This window comes from Ovis canadensis, chromosome 2 (genome assembly GCF_042477335.2).
Source record: "Ovis canadensis isolate MfBH-ARS-UI-01 breed Bighorn chromosome 2, ARS-UI_OviCan_v2, whole genome shotgun sequence".
Lineage (NCBI taxonomy): Eukaryota > Metazoa > Chordata > Mammalia > Artiodactyla > Bovidae > Ovis > Ovis canadensis.
The window spans coordinates 137,141,369-137,162,698 of NC_091246.1; the positions used below are offsets into that span (position 1 = coordinate 137,141,369).

A 21,330-nucleotide genomic window follows, 5' to 3' on the forward strand; every position below is an offset into this window, starting at 1 on the left:
ATGTATAACTGAATTGCCTTGCTAAAACGAAGATAACATTGTAAGTCGACTATACTCCAATGTAAAATAAAAAGTTAAATTAAAAAAAAAAACCATGTTATCCAATTGTGCAATGATTAATTAAGGTTCCCCGATGGCTCAGTGGGTAAAGAATCTGCCTGCAATGCAGGAGACACAGGAGACATGGGTTTGATTCCTGGGTCAGTATTCTTGCTGGAAAATCCCACACAAAGAGGAACCTTGTGGACCACAATCCAAAGGGTTGCAAACAGTCGGACACAACTGATGACTACGCACTCAGAGCACATCCGAAGTTATCCCTTTACTATTTCATTTCTGTACAACTGGTTACAAAGACACTATGCAACCAGCACAGTTCTAAGTATAGTGAATACAGCGATAAAGTAAGATTTATGGAATTTACATTCTGGTTTAAAGAAAATATATGCAATAAATAATCTGTACCTTAAACTGTTATGTATCCATTTTAGTGATGGATATACTGGTACACAAGGAAGACACATAAAATACTAATTTAACATTTTGCATCTGTGAGAAAAATTGCTTTCCAGGAGCTAAGAAACTCCCTTACATACTTGAGATCTGGACTGACAGACATCCAGACCTATGAATAGCTAGCCTCTTTAAGTACTGGAACTATAAATGTGCTATGTTATGGGTTCAAGAAGATGTTACATGATGAACTTCTGAGCTGCAACCAACCTCAATGATGGGACTCTATAAAACGATCAGAATAGACCAAAAAAAAAGTGCTGTGGTAGTTCAAGAAAGGGATAGTTACTGTGGTTTGAGGTCGTCAGAGTAGATAAGACAGTGGAAACTTTTGTGGGTCTGGAGGATTGATAGAGGATTCAGAAAAATAGGAAGATGGAGAAGGGCAGAGCAGTCACAGCAGGTTGAGAACAGCCTGTGCAAACGCATGGAGGCAGGAACATGCAAGGACTCTGGAGATAGCAAGTTCAGTTCGGCCTATGGAAGGCAAGGTTGAAAGGGGAGGCAGGGCTAGAAACCTGAAAGTTGGTGTTAAATGCTGGGCTAAGTAGCTTGGACTACGGCCCAAGAGTCCACAGAAAACCACTCGAAGAGATTTTTGCAAAAGTTATTTTAAGAAACAGAGGTCTTGAGGGACTACATATTTTATGTAGTGAACAAAGATTTGGCTTTGGGATTAGTAAATGTGGGTTGGCTGGAGCCCCAGCCTCTCCATCAGGGCAGTGCATAACTGGGAAGATGCCTTAACTTCCACGCATTTCACTTTCCTCATCGGCAAAGTGGGGGCAGCAGTAATACATATATCTCATAGCCAAGGGCAATGGAATGATGCCTGCTAAGTGCTGGCACCATCTGTGAACACATCCAAGAGCAGCAGTTCCCCAGGAGCCTCTGAGAGCGATGGAGCCCCAGAGCAAGACTGAGGGTGCGGGTACCAGTCAGAGGCCGGTGAGCAAAGAGAGAACATGAGTTGGTTGGCAGAAATGGAATTCCAGAGGAAGGCAGATGAGGGCGAGAGGTCGGGGTGGCGGGGCGGGTAGGTTTCAAAGGAATAATGACCTCAGCCTCCACGGGATGAACAGGCTGGGTGGGGCAGAGATGACAGAGGTTTCAGGAGTGGTTATGACGGCAGCACCGACAAACACAGGGGAATCCAGGAGCTGGGGCTGTTTCCACAGAGGAGACAGAATTGGTTTTTGACAGGCTGAGAAGAGAGCGTGACCAAGCGCATCAACAGAAAGGGTCAACAGTGCGGGAAGCGGCTGGGAATGCAGCACAGGCTGCGTACAGAGGTATGAGACACAGAGTGTTCCGCCTGTTTGAGGGAAATAGGGTATAGTGATTAAGAGCATATGCTCCGGAGTCAGACCCTGAGTCTGAATCCCAGCTCCACCGTCACTGGCTGGGTTAAAGTGACCTGACTTCTCTGAGCCTACGTTTTCTCACCTGTAAAGTGGCATTGAGAGGATTAAATGAGTCAAGGCATATAAAACACCTAGAACAGCGCCTGCTGCACAAGACGTGACCCATCCTATCCACTGCCACCACGACCACGACCATCTTATCATCCTCATTCTCATCCTCATCATAATAGAGACTGCGGTTAGAAGCATGCCTGTTGTTTCCATAGCACTGAGCACAGTCATTGGGATCAAAGTGATCTGGGTTAGCCCTGCAGCTCTGCCAAGTACTTGCTGTGTAACATGGACAAGTTACTCAACCTCTCTGAGCTGTGGTCTTCCTATTTAGAAAAATATGGCTCATAATTCCTGCTTGGTACTATCGTGAAAACGTATAAGAGACCACATATGTAAAGTACTTAACTCTGTGCCCGACGCCCATAAGCACTCAATAAACTCTGCTTATTATTACTGAAGCTAAAAGCAGAATACTCAATCTTGACCATCCCTACAACCAAGGCTGGCCAGAGTAGAATCCCAGTGAAATAAAGGGGGAACAGCTGGAGAAAAAGGGGAAACTTCACAGGACCTGAAAGTGGAGGCCCATTAGACAAGGTCTTGCAGGGGGGTCACAGGATGAGGCTTGAGAACACAGCAGAAATCAGACGGCCTCTTGTTGCCAAGAACGCTTTTGCCATAGAGTCATAAAGGCCAAGTCAACTTAGGGGAGAGAAGCTGGAGTCTACAGGCAGGAACAAGGAAGGTGGGAAAGACTTAGGTTGTTCCCAAGAGAAGAGATCATTCCTCTGCTAAATCTTGAAGAAGAGAATGGCAGGACGAGGACACAGGTGGAGAGGTCAGGATGGGGAGAAAGGAGGGTCACCCCCAAGGCTGGCAAAAGGGCACAGGAATGGGCCACAGACTATTAAGAAGCACACAGGGAGACAGAGACAGCCCCCACCAGTCAGGGGCTTCTTGGCATCAAGGCCAATGTCTATTTATTTTGGTCACATGAATGCACTTTGGTCCCAGTGAACAATCTCCATCTTTTCAACAACATTGGTGGCCAGGTTGAACGCCACAAGCACGAACAAGGAGGCAGAAAGTAGAGGAGAGGCTGACTGTCTGGCACAGCGGCAGAGGCGAGCGAGTCTTCAGTATGCAGGACAGTGAGCTCAGCTTCTTCCCCAACCTGAAGTTTATAAAGGCAAAGTAATATTTGTGTGTTTTGTGTATACAATCAAGTAAAACCCTTTCAATGGAATGTTAGCTTGACACACTTAATGAATATAACATCCCCCTCAAAGTCATATTTTTCACATAAATACCGAGCTTGGGATGTGGAGAGAACTAATAAAAATACCGCAGACTTTGAGTTCACACGTGTGGAGAGCAAAAAAAAAATTTGTTTTGGTCAAGGCATGAACATAGATCACCAAATTTCAATTTTTCTAAGTGAGGTCATAAAATAATATAACATCTCCTTTCACCATAACTTTATAAAGGAAAAAATTTAATATTAAAAAAGAGGTCCAATATCAGCTAACAATAATTTAAAAATGAAATCAATTTAGGTTTATTAAATACCTGTTATTATTATTTTTTTTCTTTTCATTTTTGAATGTCAAATGAAAGCCGTCTCACAGACTGGAAATGGTCTGTGGATCCAGTTTGAACCAACATGCTCAGGTTCATGACATGGAAGGAAAAAGCTTCTGCAGGTCAAGAGACTGAGAGATGGTATAATGAAGGAACTGTGTACTAGTTCAGAGTATTCAATAACTGATCCAGAGTGGGACACCACGACCAGGTAATGCTGGCTAAAGATGCAGTATAACATGGCTGTTTATTGCCGGTAGTTGGGGAACACACACTGTTCTGCGGGCCAGACAGAACAGCAGAGAAGGCAGCCGTTTAAGTGACCTAGTGGACTCTCAGGAGAGAGGGTGGAGGGTGCTCCCGAGGCAGCACTCAGCTGGGTGATCACCCCCAGGGTGCAGCATGTGGGAGGCTAAGGAAGCCAGAGGAAACTGCTAAGGAAAGGGGCTGAGAGGGTTGAAGTGGGTAGGAGTCAGCGTAAGGGCGAAACCAGATTCAGTAGTTCTGAGGGTGCAGGAGAATGGACAGGTAAGAAACCCGAAAGGTGCAGGACCCATACAACTTGCCCCTTTTGTGTCTGTCCTGTTGGCTCACGCTGAGAGCCCACACCAGGCATGAACTGACCTTCTGCACACCTGTCCATCTCTTCCGAGTCCTGCAGCCAGGCCGCCACCTTGCTCTGGCCGGTCGTGCAGGTTGCAGGGAGGCTGCTGCTACAGGGCAGAGGGGACTGCCATGGAAAGCTGTTTGGCTGCACCTACAGTGAACAGCAAAATGTGTAGGGTTAGGCAGGAACAGTACATGTAAGTGACTAAAAAGAACACTAGCATCCTCAAAACTACATTAAAAAGGGGGGAAAAAGGGCAAGCTCAAAATATGGAAGAAGCCTCTTGGCTAAATGTGGTAGAAGCTCAGGGGAGTAAAAATTCATAGGTGATAACAACACTCGTTAAGCTGCCGTCTCCACCGTACAATGAAGCAGACAATGCTTAAGAATATTATACTTGCAAGGGCCTGCCAACTCAAATTTTCAATGGTTTTTAATTACCCACTAAGTTATGGTTGATAGTGTCCTTCTTGCAGTCCTCAACTCACGAATGAAGGCCTTTACTTTCTGAAAGCTTTCTGTACCCTTATGACTAACTCATGGTGTTATCAGCCACTTGTGATTCTTAAATACATTATGTACCAGCGAGCATCCTTTCGATCAAAATATTGAAAACTGCATATTCAGTACGACACTGCATACTGAAAACTGTAACGTATAAAATGGCAGTCTTGGGAATCCCCTGGCACTCCAGTGGTGAGGACTTGGCGCTTTCACTGACGGGAGCCCGGGTTATATCCCTGGTCAGCAAAGTAAGATTCTATAAGCCACACAGCATGGCAAAAAAAGAGGCAGCCTTGGCAAGTTATTATTATCTATAGCTCACAGACTTTTTTCTATTAAAGAGATTTTATGTGAAATAAAGTTGTATGAAGTATGTAGATACTAATGTGAGTGTGAGAAACACTCCAAGAAAAAAGCAGAAACGTATTCCCCTAAAGCTGAAACAACTTTAAAACTCCATACTTGACTTTAACATTCAATTACAACTGATTGTGTCTCTTGTAAATCATTATGAAGTGACGGATGCGCATGCTTAGCAAATCCAGACTTATTTATTACCCGCACAGAGCCACAAAGCAATTACCATTCTGGAACCTCATCATTTGATGCCTAGAATGCAAGCAAAGTGATAAAAAGCTCTTTTCACTCTTTATTGCATTTTGATAAATGTAATGGAAATCTTTCACCGAGTTAGATCTTAGAGGTATGTTGTCTGTAATGAGAGCAATACATCTATGAAAACCAGAGCTGAAGCCCTTTCTTATTCCAAGGCAAACAATGGGGAGGATTTGGTTTCAGTTCTCCCAAGTTATTTAATACATAACACAAGAGATGAAAATAATACATCTTTTATCAACACTCTGTGCCAAAGACACAGGCAGAAGCTGGGAGAACCAAATGATTAAATATGTATATATATTTAATATCCATCTAGAATACATTTCTTGTTTAATTTGGACTAACTCTGGGATTCATTCCATTTTGTGATGAGAACACAGGAGGCCCAGAGAATCTTGGGGACTATTTTGAACATCTTGTGTGTGTTACTCAGTAAGTGCCCTGTTCCCTAATAACCCCGATTTACTGATTCATTAGTCCCCTGGAGAAGGAAATGGCAACCCACGCCAGTATTCTTGCCTGAAAAATCCCACAGACAGAGGAGCCTGGCAGGCTATATAGTCCATGGGGTCACAAAAGAGTTGGACATGACTTAGTGACTAAACAACAACTGATTCATTTCCTTAACATTTCAGAAGCAGTTAGGATCAGGTTTAATCCAACACCCTGTTTCTAGAAGAGAGATATTCCAGAATGAAATATGTTTGAGAGCCTTGTGAAATACTGGGTTAGTCAAAAAGTTCTTTTGGGTGTTTCTGTAGGATGTTATGGAAAAACCTTATTTTTGGGTCAACCAAATATAATTAACAGGATTTAACAAAAATGACTTAAGTAATTTCCATCAAAACAGCAATAGCTAAATACAGCTATATTTAATTTAATCTGATTTGATGAGTCTTCCAGTTACCCCATGAGGTTTTTCAATGCTTGGTAAGGAAACTTGGATATATATTAGTCCATACACCCCTATGTAGGAAAACAGAGAAAAGCAGAACCTTCACTGAAACACACTTGAACTCAGTTCCCTGTGGCAGCCAGTTGTTCACAGATGTCCCTGTTTTCAATATCAGGTGTCAAGTAAGAAACTGGAAGAATCCTGGGTAGTGCAATGTGGCTATGGTTCAGAAAACCTAATTATTGCAGCAAAGGCAAAAACAGCTCTCTCCCTGTCCCATTGACCTAACCTTGGTTTTTAACAGGCAACAGCTCTAGTGTTTCAGCACAGAAAAAAACAGCCCAAAGAATAGCTTCAGCCTCCCTTAATCTGGTACAATGGAAAAGACACTGATTTTGGAAACAAAGATGAAGATTCAGATGGAGCTGAGATGAAGACTCAGCTGATAATGTCTTCTGGAAAAATTCTTAGCTGTCTCTGAGCTTTGGCTATATTAAAGAGTAGAGATGAATGAATGTCCCATGCTTAACACAGTGCCTAGTCTCAAATAGGCCACTACTTAAGTTACTGTCGCAATCTCTAGCCCACTTGCCTTATCATGGGGAAATTCACCGGTCTCTCTCGTGGTCATGTATGTATTCCAGCTCAAGGCAAAAAAGCAAGTTTCTTTCTGAAAACATTGTGGTCTTCTTATTACCACCCAGGAAGACATTGATTTCTAGGTATTGATTAACCAAATGTTCACTCTACTCTCTAATATGCTTATAAAGCCATTGAAAATTAAGATGTAGTCCATTCATAGGAAAAGTAACTGTTAATTCTCTTGGTGATCCACATTCCCATCTAATCTATTCTATACTTGTAATTAACTTTGATGCTAAATGGCACTATTGTCTTCTGAGAGTTAGTGTACAAAGCCAACCTTGTCTTCCTGGTTTGTCAAATGAGACTCAGTAAATATGTCTGCATAATCTTCCAAGCAATTTCCGGGCTGACTTTTTTATAACGAAGTCATACCTTTCCATCCACAACTGAAACATTAGCAGCTGGTGAGGATTCAGCTGTGGAGGTTGAAGGAAAAATGTGAAAACTGGCATCTCGTGGTGATCTCACAATTTCATTCTGCCGATACAATCGATGATGGCGCAGTTTGGAGACCCATGCATCAAACCAGTCCTGGGATTTCACCTACAACAATTGAAAAAGAGGAACAGGTAATGGTGAAGCCAGTCTCCTGCCTAACCACTAGTCTAGGCAAAGGATTTCCCCAGATATTGGCAGAGAAACCTCAGAAGCCATCTTTACCTTCAAATGATAGATGTGTTCTTCTGTGTCAAGGTCTATTCTCCGAGCTTTCTTTTTAATTGACATGACAGAGAGTCCCACATCGATGCTTCCATGGACCTTCCCTTTTTGGATCTGAAATCAAAAGACTGGTTAAAAGGCTGGAAGGATATGTGATCTGATGTGTTTCTGTACTGAAGTGAGCTTAATGTAAACTCTCATTTATCTACAGGAGATGGAAGATCACACCTCCTGAACAGAGAGGAAATGGCTAAGTTTCTGAAGGTCCTTAATTTGAGGACAGCTGAAGTTGCAGTGACTTCAGGCCAATTTCAATAAGTAAGACTATTCATCTCATTCTTGTTTTGGCATAACTATAATGTCAATTCTTTGTAACTCTAGATTACACAGTTTATATCCTAAGAGATACTTTTTCTGGTTCCTAAAATAACTATGGTCCATCTTTGACCTACAACCCCAAATATACCCAAGTAATCAGCTAGCAGACAGCTGCAGGGTGGAAATGGGCAGTTGGGACTGAGTGCACAGAGCAGGCAGCTCATCTTCTGGCTGCCCTCATCTAACCAAGGACACACAGCTGACTCATGAAGGAGCTAGGGTCAGAACTGAAATCTGAGCCCTCTGTTATTTCTCCCACACACAATGATAAGAAGGAGAGCGTTTTCCAGTTTTGCATGCAAACAATAACTTCTGATATTAAAGAAAAGTAATTTGGAATAATTTTAGAGCGGGGATGCTCAAGATAAAGGAATGTATGAAACAGAAATGAAGTCCACAGATAAGTCTTAAAAAAACATCAGTAAGAACGCATGCTAAATCTCAGAAAAAGCACACAAAGCATAGTTTATTGAGAAATGCAGGGAAAAAAGTCTGTTTGAGTTTTCTAAGACAGAAAGGGTGATTTTTGTTAGTTGGTGACTTTTAGGTTTAAGCTTCTGTTTTTAACAGCATACATTACAATAGTTAAATTTTCATGCAGCAGTTGAGATTTTATGCTAGCTTGAACATAAGCATAAAACACACCTTCCATGCAACATGAAAGTTTGGTAGGTTGCTGTCTTACAGGCACAGAAACACACAGAACTGGTAATTATGGCACAACACTTGTACACTGCGGTGTTGACTCATTTCAAGCAGAATTCGAAACCAATCTTTTTGTCTACTTACATCAAGTGGTGCCTTTGAATACTTTAACATTCCATTATCCAGGACAAAAAAACGCTGCAAGAACCAAACAGTCCCCAGTTACTATCAGTATTTTGAATTACATAAAACATTCACAAGCGTGGGTCTAATATTGCTTGATACTTAGTAATCAATACGTTTGACCATTTCCATGTATTTGAATTTAGTGCACCTGGCCACAGCCAGTCACATGGAATGGTAAGGAAATCTGAGCTTACGTTCCATACCATTTACCTAGTAGGGTTCTTTTACACATAATCCAATGGGGATGAACTCTTTCACCACAGTTTTTCTTTTCTTTTCAGCTGTACTGCACAGCTTATGGGATCTCAGTTCCCTGACCAGGGACTGAACTTGGACCACAGCACTGAAAGTGCTGAATTCTAACCAGTGGACCACATGGATCTCCCCCATCACCACAGTGTTTCTTAATGGGGGTGTGGGGGTAGCAGCAGGAACTCCAGGGCCTACATCTAGGACTTTCTGAGTGAACTACACGGGGGTGTTTTTCAAAGTAAGAAATGAGAATAAACTGACTTAGGTCACAGTGATTCCGTGAGGAACTTGGCTACTTGTTTACTTTTCCACCTTGGAGGTCAATTCTTGACTTTCCCTAGCTACCACCGATAATTCTGAAAATACCCATGTCTGTAAATAGAAGCCAGTGGACTGGAGCTATGAATAATGAATTATCTGGAAAGTTTAAAGAGTAGCCTTACCAATATGCTTGCATCTGCACTTAGAAAAATACTTCCATTTCACTATTAGTAAAGCATATTAAAAATTATTTCTACACTCTATTAAGGGGGAATAAATATATATATTTGGAGTGGTTTCTGTCTCTTCCAAGATACTCCTGGTCCAGTCCAAATGAATCTAGCTATTTTTGATCCACAAATCTCAGGAGCTCTTTGTGGTTGATTTCCTTTCCATGGACAATTGATAGGGGAACCAACAGCTCCCATGACCCAGTTACATAATGGGTCCAGGGTCCTCTAGTCTCCACAGATGCAGGTAAATTACTGTGGCTGGTAAATTACTCAGCTGGGAAGTTTTTATGTGACTTAGGAACTCTAGGCTGCTGAGGTGACAGGCAGTTGGGCCTCGGGACACCCTATACAGAACTCACAGAAGGCCACTGTAACCCCTTTGTTTCAGTTCTAGGGGGCAAAAAGTAAGCACCAGAAGAAAGAATCTCTACAGCTGAAAAATACTTGATTTTTTGATTGCCTATGACTTGGGCAATCAAATGGACTGATGCTGGAAAAAATACAGGATCACAGACCAGGAGCAAAGGAGATGCAAGGGAGGACCTACTTCTGCTCATGTAGCAAAATGTTCTAAGGGAAGATCCAGAGAGAGCTGCTTCTGAACCACAGCCAAGTTTGCTGAAACATGGACTAAGAGTGCTAAATTAAAGTTAGCAATTCAGATAAATGTGTTTCTTTGACCCCCTTTCTTCTATTTTTCCATTTCTATCTATCAAAGAATTCTAGCAGAGATAACCTATAGAATGGTCATGGGGAGAAGATAAGCAAGGCCATTGATTTGAGAAACTGCAAAGTGGGAAGGTCAGAATGAAAGGCAAAGGTGCTTCCAGGAAGGTGTAAGGCCAGTTGACCAAAATCCAAGAGAGATCAAGGGTGAAGAGAGATTCCTGGTACTGAAATAATATTATGGGTTTGAGGAGACTGCCAAGGTTTCTGACAAGTGGGAGAGAAGAAGACTCTTTGACTTGCTTTTATTCCATCCTCAGAGATGGGGAATTGAGGCAACACTTCCCATCTGTTAATTTTTAGGTCCTTCCCTTAATTTGCAAGAAATCCATTTCCATAAGGATGTTATAATCCATAACCTCCATTTATGAACCAATGGGCAGCAACCACCACTCCATTTGCACCCACAGATCCATCTGCCTTGAGATGAAATCCATCAGCAGATGTGGCAAGTAATGAACCTGTCCTTCCAGATTCCAGATAGATCCTGGTGGTCTATCCAAAGGCTTATCTTGAAAACAGAGGACAGCTTGCTTCTCCTAAGTGTCCAGAATTCTTGCTACTCAGGTCATTGCAACAATACAGTGCAAAATATTTTCTTCATAATTAAAACTGGAAGATGGAAAAATTGTGTGGAGTTGGGGAGAGAGAAATACACCATATATATTAAAGGGAAGTAGACAAACTTCCAAGACAAGTGATTTTCCATCTTTAGTTTGCACTGGTGAACAATAATTCTAGGAATTTACTCCAAGAACGTAAATGGAAATTCATGTGTAAGAATCTTCATCACAACATCATACAGTAAAAAATCAGACACATGTTCACACATAGCAATAGGAAACTGGTTCAGCAGTGGTGGGATATATAGCATAAATCCATCTGATAAAATACATGCATGCATTTGAAGCAGCACAGGTTTAGAAGAATATTTAATAAGAACATATTTATCCTAATTTAAGTTTAAAAAGCAGAGTACACAACAATATGTCTAAACTGGATTTTAAACATGTAAAATATTTTTTTCTCTGCTTACAGACATTATAGAACTCTGACTTAAATAGATACAACAGGCTGCAGCCTGTATGGTTAAAATAAGGCTGTATAACCACTTAATGACACCAAGTAAGAGCCTCTCTAATTATGAAGATGATATGAAGATGAATGTGATGAAAATGTTACCTTGTGCCAGCCTTTTAAAGGCCATTTTCTCTTCTTTAGCATAAAACCTTCATGTTTGTCTGGTCTCTGGACATTGGTTTGGCCTATTTTCAGTCCTTCTATAATTTCCCAGCTGTCAGCTTCCTAAGAGAAAAGAAGAAAAACAAATCACCTATTTCTCAGTGTTTGATGACACACTTAAAGCAAATTCCTAGGTAGAAGTTGCTTTTGAAACAACACTCAACCCATCAGAAGTATGAATATCATTCTGGAGCGTTCTGTAACATCACACACAGCTGTGCACTTATAACTGAAGTGAGAGCGAGTTCCTGGGTATACCTAGAGGAATGCAGGCCATCAGAAATGAGCTGGACAGAGGTGAAGTCTGGGGTAGAATGGTTTTGATTGCCTGCATTCACAGTATTTAAAATGCACTCTTCCAGGCAGTTCATCTCTGGGGATAGAGGCACATTAAAGTTTTAAAATAAGATCATTTTGACGAAACGCGTTCAATTAGCATGTGGGCCTGGCTTTCTGTAGAAACAAAAAGGCTGCACCAGCCTAAGTGGCCCACAACCTGTTAGGCTGAAGAGCAGCGCTGTGAGCATCTGTTTCCCCTTGGGGAGGCTGCTGACATTTCTGAGTGAGCATAAAATGCCCCGCTGGCCAAATACCCACCAAGAAGTCCATGCTTTTGAAGACATACATTGTGAGAAACACATACCTTTGGGAGCCCGTGGAAAGAACACCCAACTGTATGGCCAAAAATCTGAGCTTCTTGAGTGCACATTATCACCCTCCTCTGGTAAAAACAGACTTAATCACGGTTTCCTCTTCCATAAGAGATGTTTTGTTCATTTATATTGTTTTTAAGAAAAGCTTTCAAAATGAATTGTCAATATTTAAAAATCAGAGGATTTCAGACTTTAAAACTCCAGATTTCTAGTGTTTGTGGAAGCCTAAGATCTGGCAACAGTGGTCCTGCCCTGGGGGATGGCAGCCTGTCTTCAGCCTGCCACAGTTCCCCTTGGGTCTGCTTCCATGTTGGACAGCTGCTCTGTAGCCACATCCTGGGTTTTAAAATCCCCAGACCAGGTAATTTCCAAGGGCCCAGGCAGCTCTATGGTAACTGCTGACCTGGCAAATACTCGTGTTCTAGACCTCAGGCTTGGGGCCCACTCAAGCAGAAGTAGAGGCAAGAACAATGAGGTCACATGGCATGCATGACTGCTGCAATCCTGCCCAGGGAGCAGGGAAGCAAAATCTCTCAGCGCAACCTGCTTCAGCACCTCAGCTCCAGAAAGCTGGATGCAGCTTCAAGGATCAGGGCGGGCCTGTCTGCAGAACGAACTAACCCAAACTGACTCAGGAAGCTGACTTCTGAGGGGTGTCCTGTCAGCAATCTTCTTTAGACTATAGCACAGAGGCTTCAGCAGGAACGGCAAGGGGTACTATCTTGGGGCAGATGGACTTACCAGCCCAGGGTCTGGGTGGTGGCTGTCCAGAGTCTGCTGCAGGACTGTGAGGCTCTGGCAGGCCCCAGGGGCCAAGGGGCCATAGTCAGTTCCTGACATCAGCCACGGAGATGGGAGGGGAGAGGGCTGCATATTTACCATCCATGCCTCTTTGCTCTGTCTTCTCCTTTCGTCTCAGAAGCTGCCTGCCCTCTGCTGTGTGTGCTTAGTTGCTCAGTTGTGTCCGACTCTCTGAGAACCTGTAGACTGTAGCCTGCCAGGCTCCTCTGTCTATGGGGATTCTCCAGGCAAGAAAACTGGAGGGGGTTGCCATGCTCTCCTCCAGGGGCTCTTTCCACCCCAGGGATTGAATCTAGGTCTCTCATGTTGCAGGCAGATTCTTTACCCTCTGAGCCACCAGGGAAGCCCACTTGCTCTATGGCTGAGTCAAATCTATGTTTAAGTCCAAATATGTGTAAATGGAGTGGGATTTTCACAGAAAATTGTTTCCAGGAGATGTGGCTGAACATTGCTTCATGCTAACATCATTAAGCCTAGGAGATACTCCTGACTTCTGAAGCCAGCATCTTGCTTCTACCTGACCGAAGCCCAAGCCCACCACCCCTGAGAACTAACCCAAGATCGTTGCTATTTCTCCATCTTCTCGGTCATCTCTGAGGGTGCCTGGTGAATGAACTATTAATACATCCCTCACAGAAATGCAGCTACCAGTCTTTATCCGGTGACATTAAGAACCTTTTAAAGGAGCTATAAACTTCCCTGTACACAAGAAAACAACCTACAAAGTGATTCTCTACTTAAGTACTGTCAGAAACTGTGATTGATCTGGTCAGAACCGTTAATTAGATATGGTAATTTTTTTTTACATTTCTTTCTAAATAAATCCACTTCCTACCTAAAAAAAAAAAAAAAAACTTCTGATGAGACAATTTCAGGCTCTGTATCTTATTTTTAGGACAAAAAAGGCACTGTCATCAGGAGTGCAAAGCAGAGTGCTTTGGTATATTCGTTTTTTAATACTGAACTGCAATTCAATCCAGGTGAGCACTCCTTATAGATAATGAGAGAATAATAGAAAAAAAATAGCAGGTTCTTATACAAAGTCCAGTTATCTTTGGCTTTTCACTCCCATCAGCGAAGCAGATAAAAATGATTGATTTTTATTCCATAAAATTAATAGATTTCTATAGATTTATTTTAGAAAGCCTTAATGTAATCAAGAAATTAAAAGAATAACTCTGTACACATGTGTACCTATATTCATGAACACTCTGCCTGGTCTTAGAGTGATATCAGCTGTATTTAATTATATTTCTATTTTTAGTAGCCCTATCCATGGATAGCATCTCCAGAAGAACAGCATTTGTATTTTTGGCTAGATCTTATCTTATTTGAAGGCGTGTTCATCTTTGATTTATTCTCTCTCCATGTGTGACAAATACTCTGCATTACTTATGAAAATGGAAATCTTTAATAATAAGTACAAATGCTATTTGAATTTTTTCCTAATTAAATTCAGAATGTAGTAATAGCTTGTCCCTATGGAACTATGACTACTGATCTCTATCACAGCAGTTTTTTTCTTCTTTGGGAATTTAACTACAGAGGGGAAAAAAGGGGTGGGGCTGTGTGGATAAGATAGAAAAAGCAAAAAGTTAAAAATGTATTTTGCAAATATACACGCAGCAGTTTTGAACAGGTAATTGCACTCACTCTGATTGAGCATTACTAAACTCAGCAAAAGAAATTAGGAAGTATCCTAATATAGTTCTTCTAGTTAAATAAACTGTCAGACAAAAAAGCAAGGGATAATGCCAGAGCAAACAACTCTATTTCAATTATAAATACTGATGATAATGTTACAAATAAGGTGTGTAAGAAACGAAATATCCTACCTCAGGACTTAGTACAATTCATCTCTATACTCGGTAAAACCAGGTCTGTTTTGAGAAAGCTAAAATTGCTTTCTGAAAATTGAATAACTATTCCTAATTTCAATTAATATCAGTTTTCTTCTTAAAGTCACCAACTTTCATAGGTTTATGTATATTAGAAACAGAGTAAAAACCCTAACATAATCAGTACTTGAAACAGATATACAAACATTTTTGCTATTACAGAAGTTTTTAAAAACATCTTTGATCTAATAACAATACCCCCAAACAGAAAGTAACCTGATAACAGCCCTAAGCTGTTCATTTGGGAAAAAAAAAAGACATTTCCTTTCTCAAGTGTATATTCTATAGCCACACATGTGTAGGTGGTGGATATGTGAAATGCTTTAGGAGGTGAAAGTATCAAACAAAGCATTTGAACTAAATCCTGAGACAAGACTGCTGCTGCTGCTGCTAAGTCGCTTCAGTCGTGTCTGACTCTGTGCGACCCCATAGACAGCAGCCCACCAGCTCCCCCATCCCTGGGATTCTCCAGGCAAGAACACTGGAGTGGGCTGCCATTGCCTTCTCCAATGTGTGAAAGTGAAAAGTGAAAGTGAAGTCGTTCAGTCGGGTCCGACTTGTAGCAACCTCATGGACTGCAGCCCACCAGGCTCCTCCGTCCATGGGATTTTCCAGGCAAGAGTACTGGAGTGGCTTGCCACTGCACTTTAAACAGTGTTCTTCCACCACCAACCAGTACCCAGAGAGCCCATCTTCTCTCAAAGGGGCTGAGGGATGGTGAGATGCTATGGTGTCTGGATTGAACAGGACTCTCTGATTTCATGGGGTCCCAAGAGAGCTGTTATGTATTTGTACAAAAACACAAGAATATGAGTCATACAGCAAGATCTAAGCAGGCAGATGCATGGAGAAGTAATGAGACAGATGTTGCCAGGGTCCTACCCAGATCCCAAAGTGGGTGCTCAATCAGGGTGAGCCACCTTCTCCATCACCCCTACATGGAGCTATTCTCTCTGTCCTTTAGCTGAGTCTTGAGAGAGAACTGAGGTTTCAAAGAGATTTCTGGTTATATTTACCAAGTAGACACCCTCTATTTGCCATTCAAATAGAAATAAGATTGTTCTCATTTCTAAGTTGTTTTTTTTTTAACAATTTAATAACTCCCTTATTTTAGTGTGGCAATCTGCTCCTATCTGACAGAATAAAGTCTATGGCTTGTAACAACTTCAAAGTATAAAGAGGTAGCATATTCTACAATACAATAGTGTAGTAGAACACTCTTTTCATAAGGGATTCTATTTAATGTAGGAAAAGCAACATGGATGAATCAGTTATACATACTTAGTTAACCTTTTGGGGAAATAAGGTGCTATTTTTGTATTCGGATTCAAAATCCCCATGCCTTCTATTTTCTGAGTTTCTCAATAGGGGAGTCTGAAAATCTCAGGGAACTGAGCAGGGGATGGGAATAAGTAGGATGGTGTCTCCTCGACTTTTCTTTGTGATTCTTGCATTTTAGGCATAAATTAGTTTAGATGTTGCCACAGTCTGAGAGAAAGGAAGCCCAAGGACAGGGAACACCAGCTTCCACGATTCAGAAAAAGTCTCCATCAGTAGTCTTTGTGTTGTGCTCTGAGCTCACTGCTAGGAAGACCAGCTGCAAGAAGGGTGCTGAACTCTGAACATACAGCAGCCCCTCTGGGTAGGGACTCTTTTAACCTGCAGGTGGGGTAGAGTTTAAATGAGTCTAAGTTTGAGTCCCTGCCCTGCTACTCAGCAGCTTTTTTAACTCTGGGCAAGTTACTAACTCTTGGTTCCTGTATTTGTAAAATGTAATAAATATCTACACTACATGGAACTGCTCATAAGGATTATAGTAAATGGAATCAAGTCTTAGTCTAATACCTGGTACCCAGCGCATGGTACCTGCTGTTGCTGTTGTTGTTACTTCTGGGCCCAGTGATTTTGTTAATTACCTCGATATAGAAATATTAGTTCATCTCTCCAACAGAGAAGGAAAATAATTTCTCTTGCCTTTCCCTTAGAACAAAGAGAAAGTGAAAAGAATGAAAGTGTTAGTCACTCAGTTGTGTCCAACTCTTTGCAACCCCGTGGACTGTAGACCACCAGGCTCCTCTGCCCATGGAATTCTCCAGGCAAGAATACTGGATTGGAGTATTTCAATTTCAATAGTGGACTGGTGTATTTCAATTTATTTCCTCCTCCAGGGGATCTTCCAGACCCAGTGATCCAACCCGAGTCTCCTGCATTGCAGGCAGATTCTTTACTTTCTCAGCCAGCAGGGAAGCCACAAACAAAGAGAATTCTGGCCATCTGTATGTAACTGTGCAAATCTCAGCAAATACACTTTCATCTCTTCCCTTCTCAGGGGAAGATACCCTACATAGTGGAGGTGGAAAGAAGAGAAAGAGCAGTTCTACAATGGGCATCACAACTAGTTTAGGGGAGTCAGGTGAAAGAGGTGTTGTTCCACTGGCCCCGGGCCAGGCATCCTGCCACCTGGGAGAGCATCACACTGTGCCACTGACCTTGGAGAGGGGTACTGGCTCTGGTTCCAGCAGTTGCCGACTTATAGAGGGTTCGGTGCTCGTGGAAGAAGTCCTCTCCAGTATGTGGATGCTCTGAAAATACACGGAAATACAGCTGAGGGTTAGAGAATCCATTCCTCATGTGGATGGATAGGAGGGTGAGATCACACACATCACAGTAAGAGCAGTGAGCTAGGTTAAAGATGACAAGTTCCAGAGGGGACCAAAGGCAGCAACAACTCTAAGAAAAGTGTCAGGACAGGATTTTGTCTCCTTCCCTTGTGGATTTGATGGTGAATTTCTGCTACAATACTGATTTTAGTCTTAGAGAAAGAGTCAGAGAGCACATAAATTTAAAAAAAAATGGACTAAGTCCCAACATTTTAATAACTTTATGAGAATGGTGGTACACCTACTACTTAGATGGCTAGCCTTATACAGAAATATTTGCTCCTCTTTCGAACGGCAGCAAACAGAGAAAGGTCTACATCAAAAATCCCAGAGCCATGATACCATTTAGTCTCTAGAATTTCTTATAATCCTTATAGTTATATAATAGTATAATTATTAAAGTTACAATAATATAATTCTTAAACACAGAGAAGAAAACAATTCAACAAGCAGTAGATGTCTTTTACAAAGGTTATAAAGAGCATTCACAGGTCAGTAAGATGACATTCCAATAGGAAAATAGGCAAACAAAGTACATGGGCAGGCAACTTGTGCAGAATATTGGAAAAGATGTTCAACTTCAACCACAGAGGTATTTAAAGAAATGAAAACCAAAATAATAATGGTTTTTTAAAACCCATTACATTCAAGAATAGATCCGGGTTGGGGGAAAAGGAGTGTACAATCGGTATACTTTTTAAAGAGGAATTTTGCAATTTTATTAAAAAGTCTTTGGAGAAAAAAGTACTGCCTCATTGACCCAGTAATCTTATAGCTAAGTCTTTACTCTAAGGAAGTAATCAGACTAGTATGGAAAGATACAGGAACAGATACACTTACTGTAGCATTATCTTATTATAGTAAAAAAAATCTAATATATATGAGAATGGTACAGATTTTTGAGGAAGTATTAATACCATGCAATGATTAAAAATGATAACATGAACTTTGGTTTATTGGTATGAAAAAAATAGTCGTGGTGTTTGGTTAACTAAATAATCAGGCTATAAAAAATATGTAGAATATGATGATGCTAAGCTTATAATCAAAATATATTCCAGAATGTTACAGTAGCTGTACAGAGGTGGTGGAATTACAGATGATTTTTAATGTTTTTCTTAAATTTTTTAGTGCAAAAATATACATTATATTTGGAAGAATTTAAGCACTTTATACAAAGGGATAAATCTGAAAGACATTAAAGAAGTAATCCAATGGAATTAATATTTAAATACAGGCTGAAAAATGTAACATTTTTACTCTAGTTATAACATTTCATTGTTTCAATACACAAAGCTGGATTTTATTTACCTATTAAGGTCTCTTTTTTTCCTATCTCATTGGAAAACTGTCAGATTAATGCTTGCTTCTTCATAAAGCAAGTTACACTTTGACCTGAGCCAAATTATTCTAATTTCTATTCAGACTTTTAATTATTTCTGTAATCTTGAAAATAAGAAGCCTGACTGTAAATTTTTAAAATCGTATCTGATTGCTTTTTTAAGTCACTTATTAGAAAGAGAATAACTGAGATGGAAGATTTATTTTTCTAATTTGTGAGGAAGCAGAAGAAATCAGAACAGATATTTGGTGACCAAACACAAGGGGCAGTGGGCAGCAAGAACTTCTAACCTGGCAGCCAGTGTGTCCACGGACAATTTAAGCAGTAAATGGGACTCTGCTCTTTCCATTCCCAGGTTCACTGCAATTAGCAGGGGAAAATGATAAACGGGACTGGTATCCATATCTGTGTCTGCGCCTTTTGTGGGAGTCAGAAGCAAAGGCAGACTATGAAGAGAAAAACAGGCGGTGTGTGTTCAGATCTTTAACAACAAAGGGAACAAATGACCTGGGACTTGCATTATTGTTCGTGTCAGTATTCTGGATGGGACCCTATTTAAAACATATAAGCTAAATACGAAATTTAGATTTATTCTGAGATCATGTATGTAACAGGAACTAAAATGCGAATTATTGCTGTCGTTGAAGCAAAAATCGTATTATCTTCTAGGACACCTTCACAGCCTTTCATTTTGTGTGTGTGTGTTTAAAAATAATAAAAGTAATATGTGCTCATTATAAAAAATTCAAATACAGAATGGAAATATATAAAAGAAGTCAAAGTTCCAACCCCACTGTTACTCACCCTCCTCAGCCCTCTAGCTTCTGCAGCAGTGGTTCTCAAAAGGTTGTCCATGAAACTTAGAGGTTCCCACGGCCCTTTCAGGGCATATGCAAGTTGAAAACTTCTTATAACCATGCCAAAATGTTATTTATCTTTTTTACTCTCATTCTCTCTCTAATGTATAGTGAAGTTTTTCAGAGGTTATGTAACATAAGGCCGCCTCTCTATTTTCATACATGCAGGTGTCTGGGCAATAAAACACACATTCATTGCCTTCGGGTCCCCGTTCCCTACCCCCTATAACAAATACACACAGTAAGAAATTGAAAACTTGGAAAGGAATTTGACCTTAGCAGTGACGTAGGCAAGAAATAAAGGACTAACTCAGGAACTTAGCCAGGCGAAGGAAACGAAATCACCTAATATTCAAATCAAGCTACAGACACAGAAATCAATTTAGGATATTTAAAGTATGAAAAAAAAGAGTTTTGTCTCTATAGAGACCTGGGGATACTTAAAGTGTAGCTGGGATTCTGTGGGTCAGAAAGGTTAGTGACGAAACAAACCAGAAGAGAATCTGTAAAATACCTACTGCGGTACCTGTCACAGAGAACACAATATTAGCTGTTTTCTCCACTCAATTTCACAAAAGTTTGCATTAGGGAAGAAAAGTAAGAGGTTCATTCATTTCAAACTTGTTATAACAAAGAGTTGGACACGACTTAGCGCCTGAACAACACATTCCAACTTAGTGGATAATCCAAACCCAAATTTTGTTGATTTTCCAAGGTACAGAGAATCATAAAAATGTTTATTAAGATAACTCTATCTTAGTAATAAATGGATATTTTTATTACCACTGTGAGGAAATTGAGGCTTTAAGAGATTAAATTGTGCTATATCACAAGGCTAATAAATGGAGGATCCAAGATTTGAACTCAAGTTGAATTTAAAAACTCAGTGCTTTAAACTGCTGTTTAATGATTCTTCATAGGGCCCTGGGGACCCCTTATTCTGGAGGGGCCAGACAATCTCCCTAAGGGCCACAGAGTTTTCTGCTTATCAGGGGACATCTGGATGCACACCTTATCAAAATAATCACAGATGCTCTTAAGTTCTTTTTTGGAAAAACTGTTTAAAGTCACACTTTAAGTTTTCTCCTTCAACTATCACTAATTCAGTATATATTACTGGAAAAGGAAGGCATGATTTATAAAATTACCAACTGATCAGTATAAATGTAACTGGCCCCCAAAATAAGCTATTTCATTTACCTTTCATAATGATAATAAAGAAGCCAAAAGCTCTGAGACAAATTTCTGCAGTATATTGTATGTTGCTGCTGCTGCTGCTGCTAAGTTACGTCAGTCGTGTCCGACTCTGTGCGACCCCACAGACGGCAGCCCACCAGGCTCCCCCATCCCTGGGATTCTCCAGGCAAGAACAAAGGAGTGGGTTGCCATTTCCTTCTCCAATGCATGAAAGTGGAAAGTGAAAGTGAGGTCGCTCAGTGTGTCTGACCGACTCTTCGCGATCCCATGGACTGCAGCCCACCAGGCTCCTCCGTCCATGCGATTTTCCAGGCAAGACACTGGAGTGGGGTGCCACTGCCTTCTCCGAGTAGATTGTATATTTGTACATTATTTGAACCTATCATCTATCTGATAATAAAAAATTAATCGACTACCTTAAGAATTGGCTTCAAACTCGTGGTTTTTAAATAAAAGTCAAAAATACATCCCTGAAGTTACATAAGGACACACAATCACTCATTATGTTAATGAGATACCTAAGTAGGTGAATGGTATGTTCTTAATATGGGCAGATAT

General features: G+C 40.8%; 1 protein-coding gene across 9 annotated transcripts in view; it reads right to left on the reverse strand.

Moving 5' to 3' along the window:
* OSBPL6 (oxysterol binding protein like 6) overlaps positions 1-21,330 on the reverse strand; it is a 221,953-nt gene that overhangs the window by 49,110 nt on the left and 151,513 nt on the right. For all 9 annotated transcript variants that reach the window (XM_069577092.1, XM_069577091.1, XM_069577095.1 and 6 more), the window contains 6 exons: positions 17,206-17,298; positions 11,305-11,427; positions 8,609-8,662; positions 7,442-7,555; positions 7,154-7,324; positions 4,137-4,269 (listed from right to left, as the gene is read on the reverse strand). In XM_069577092.1, the coding sequence (XP_069433193.1) occupies positions 4,137-4,269; positions 7,154-7,324; positions 7,442-7,555; positions 8,609-8,662; positions 11,305-11,427; positions 17,206-17,298 (688 nt within the window). The remainder of the gene's footprint in view (positions 1-4,136; positions 4,270-7,153; positions 7,325-7,441; positions 7,556-8,608; positions 8,663-11,304; positions 11,428-17,205; positions 17,299-21,330) is intronic.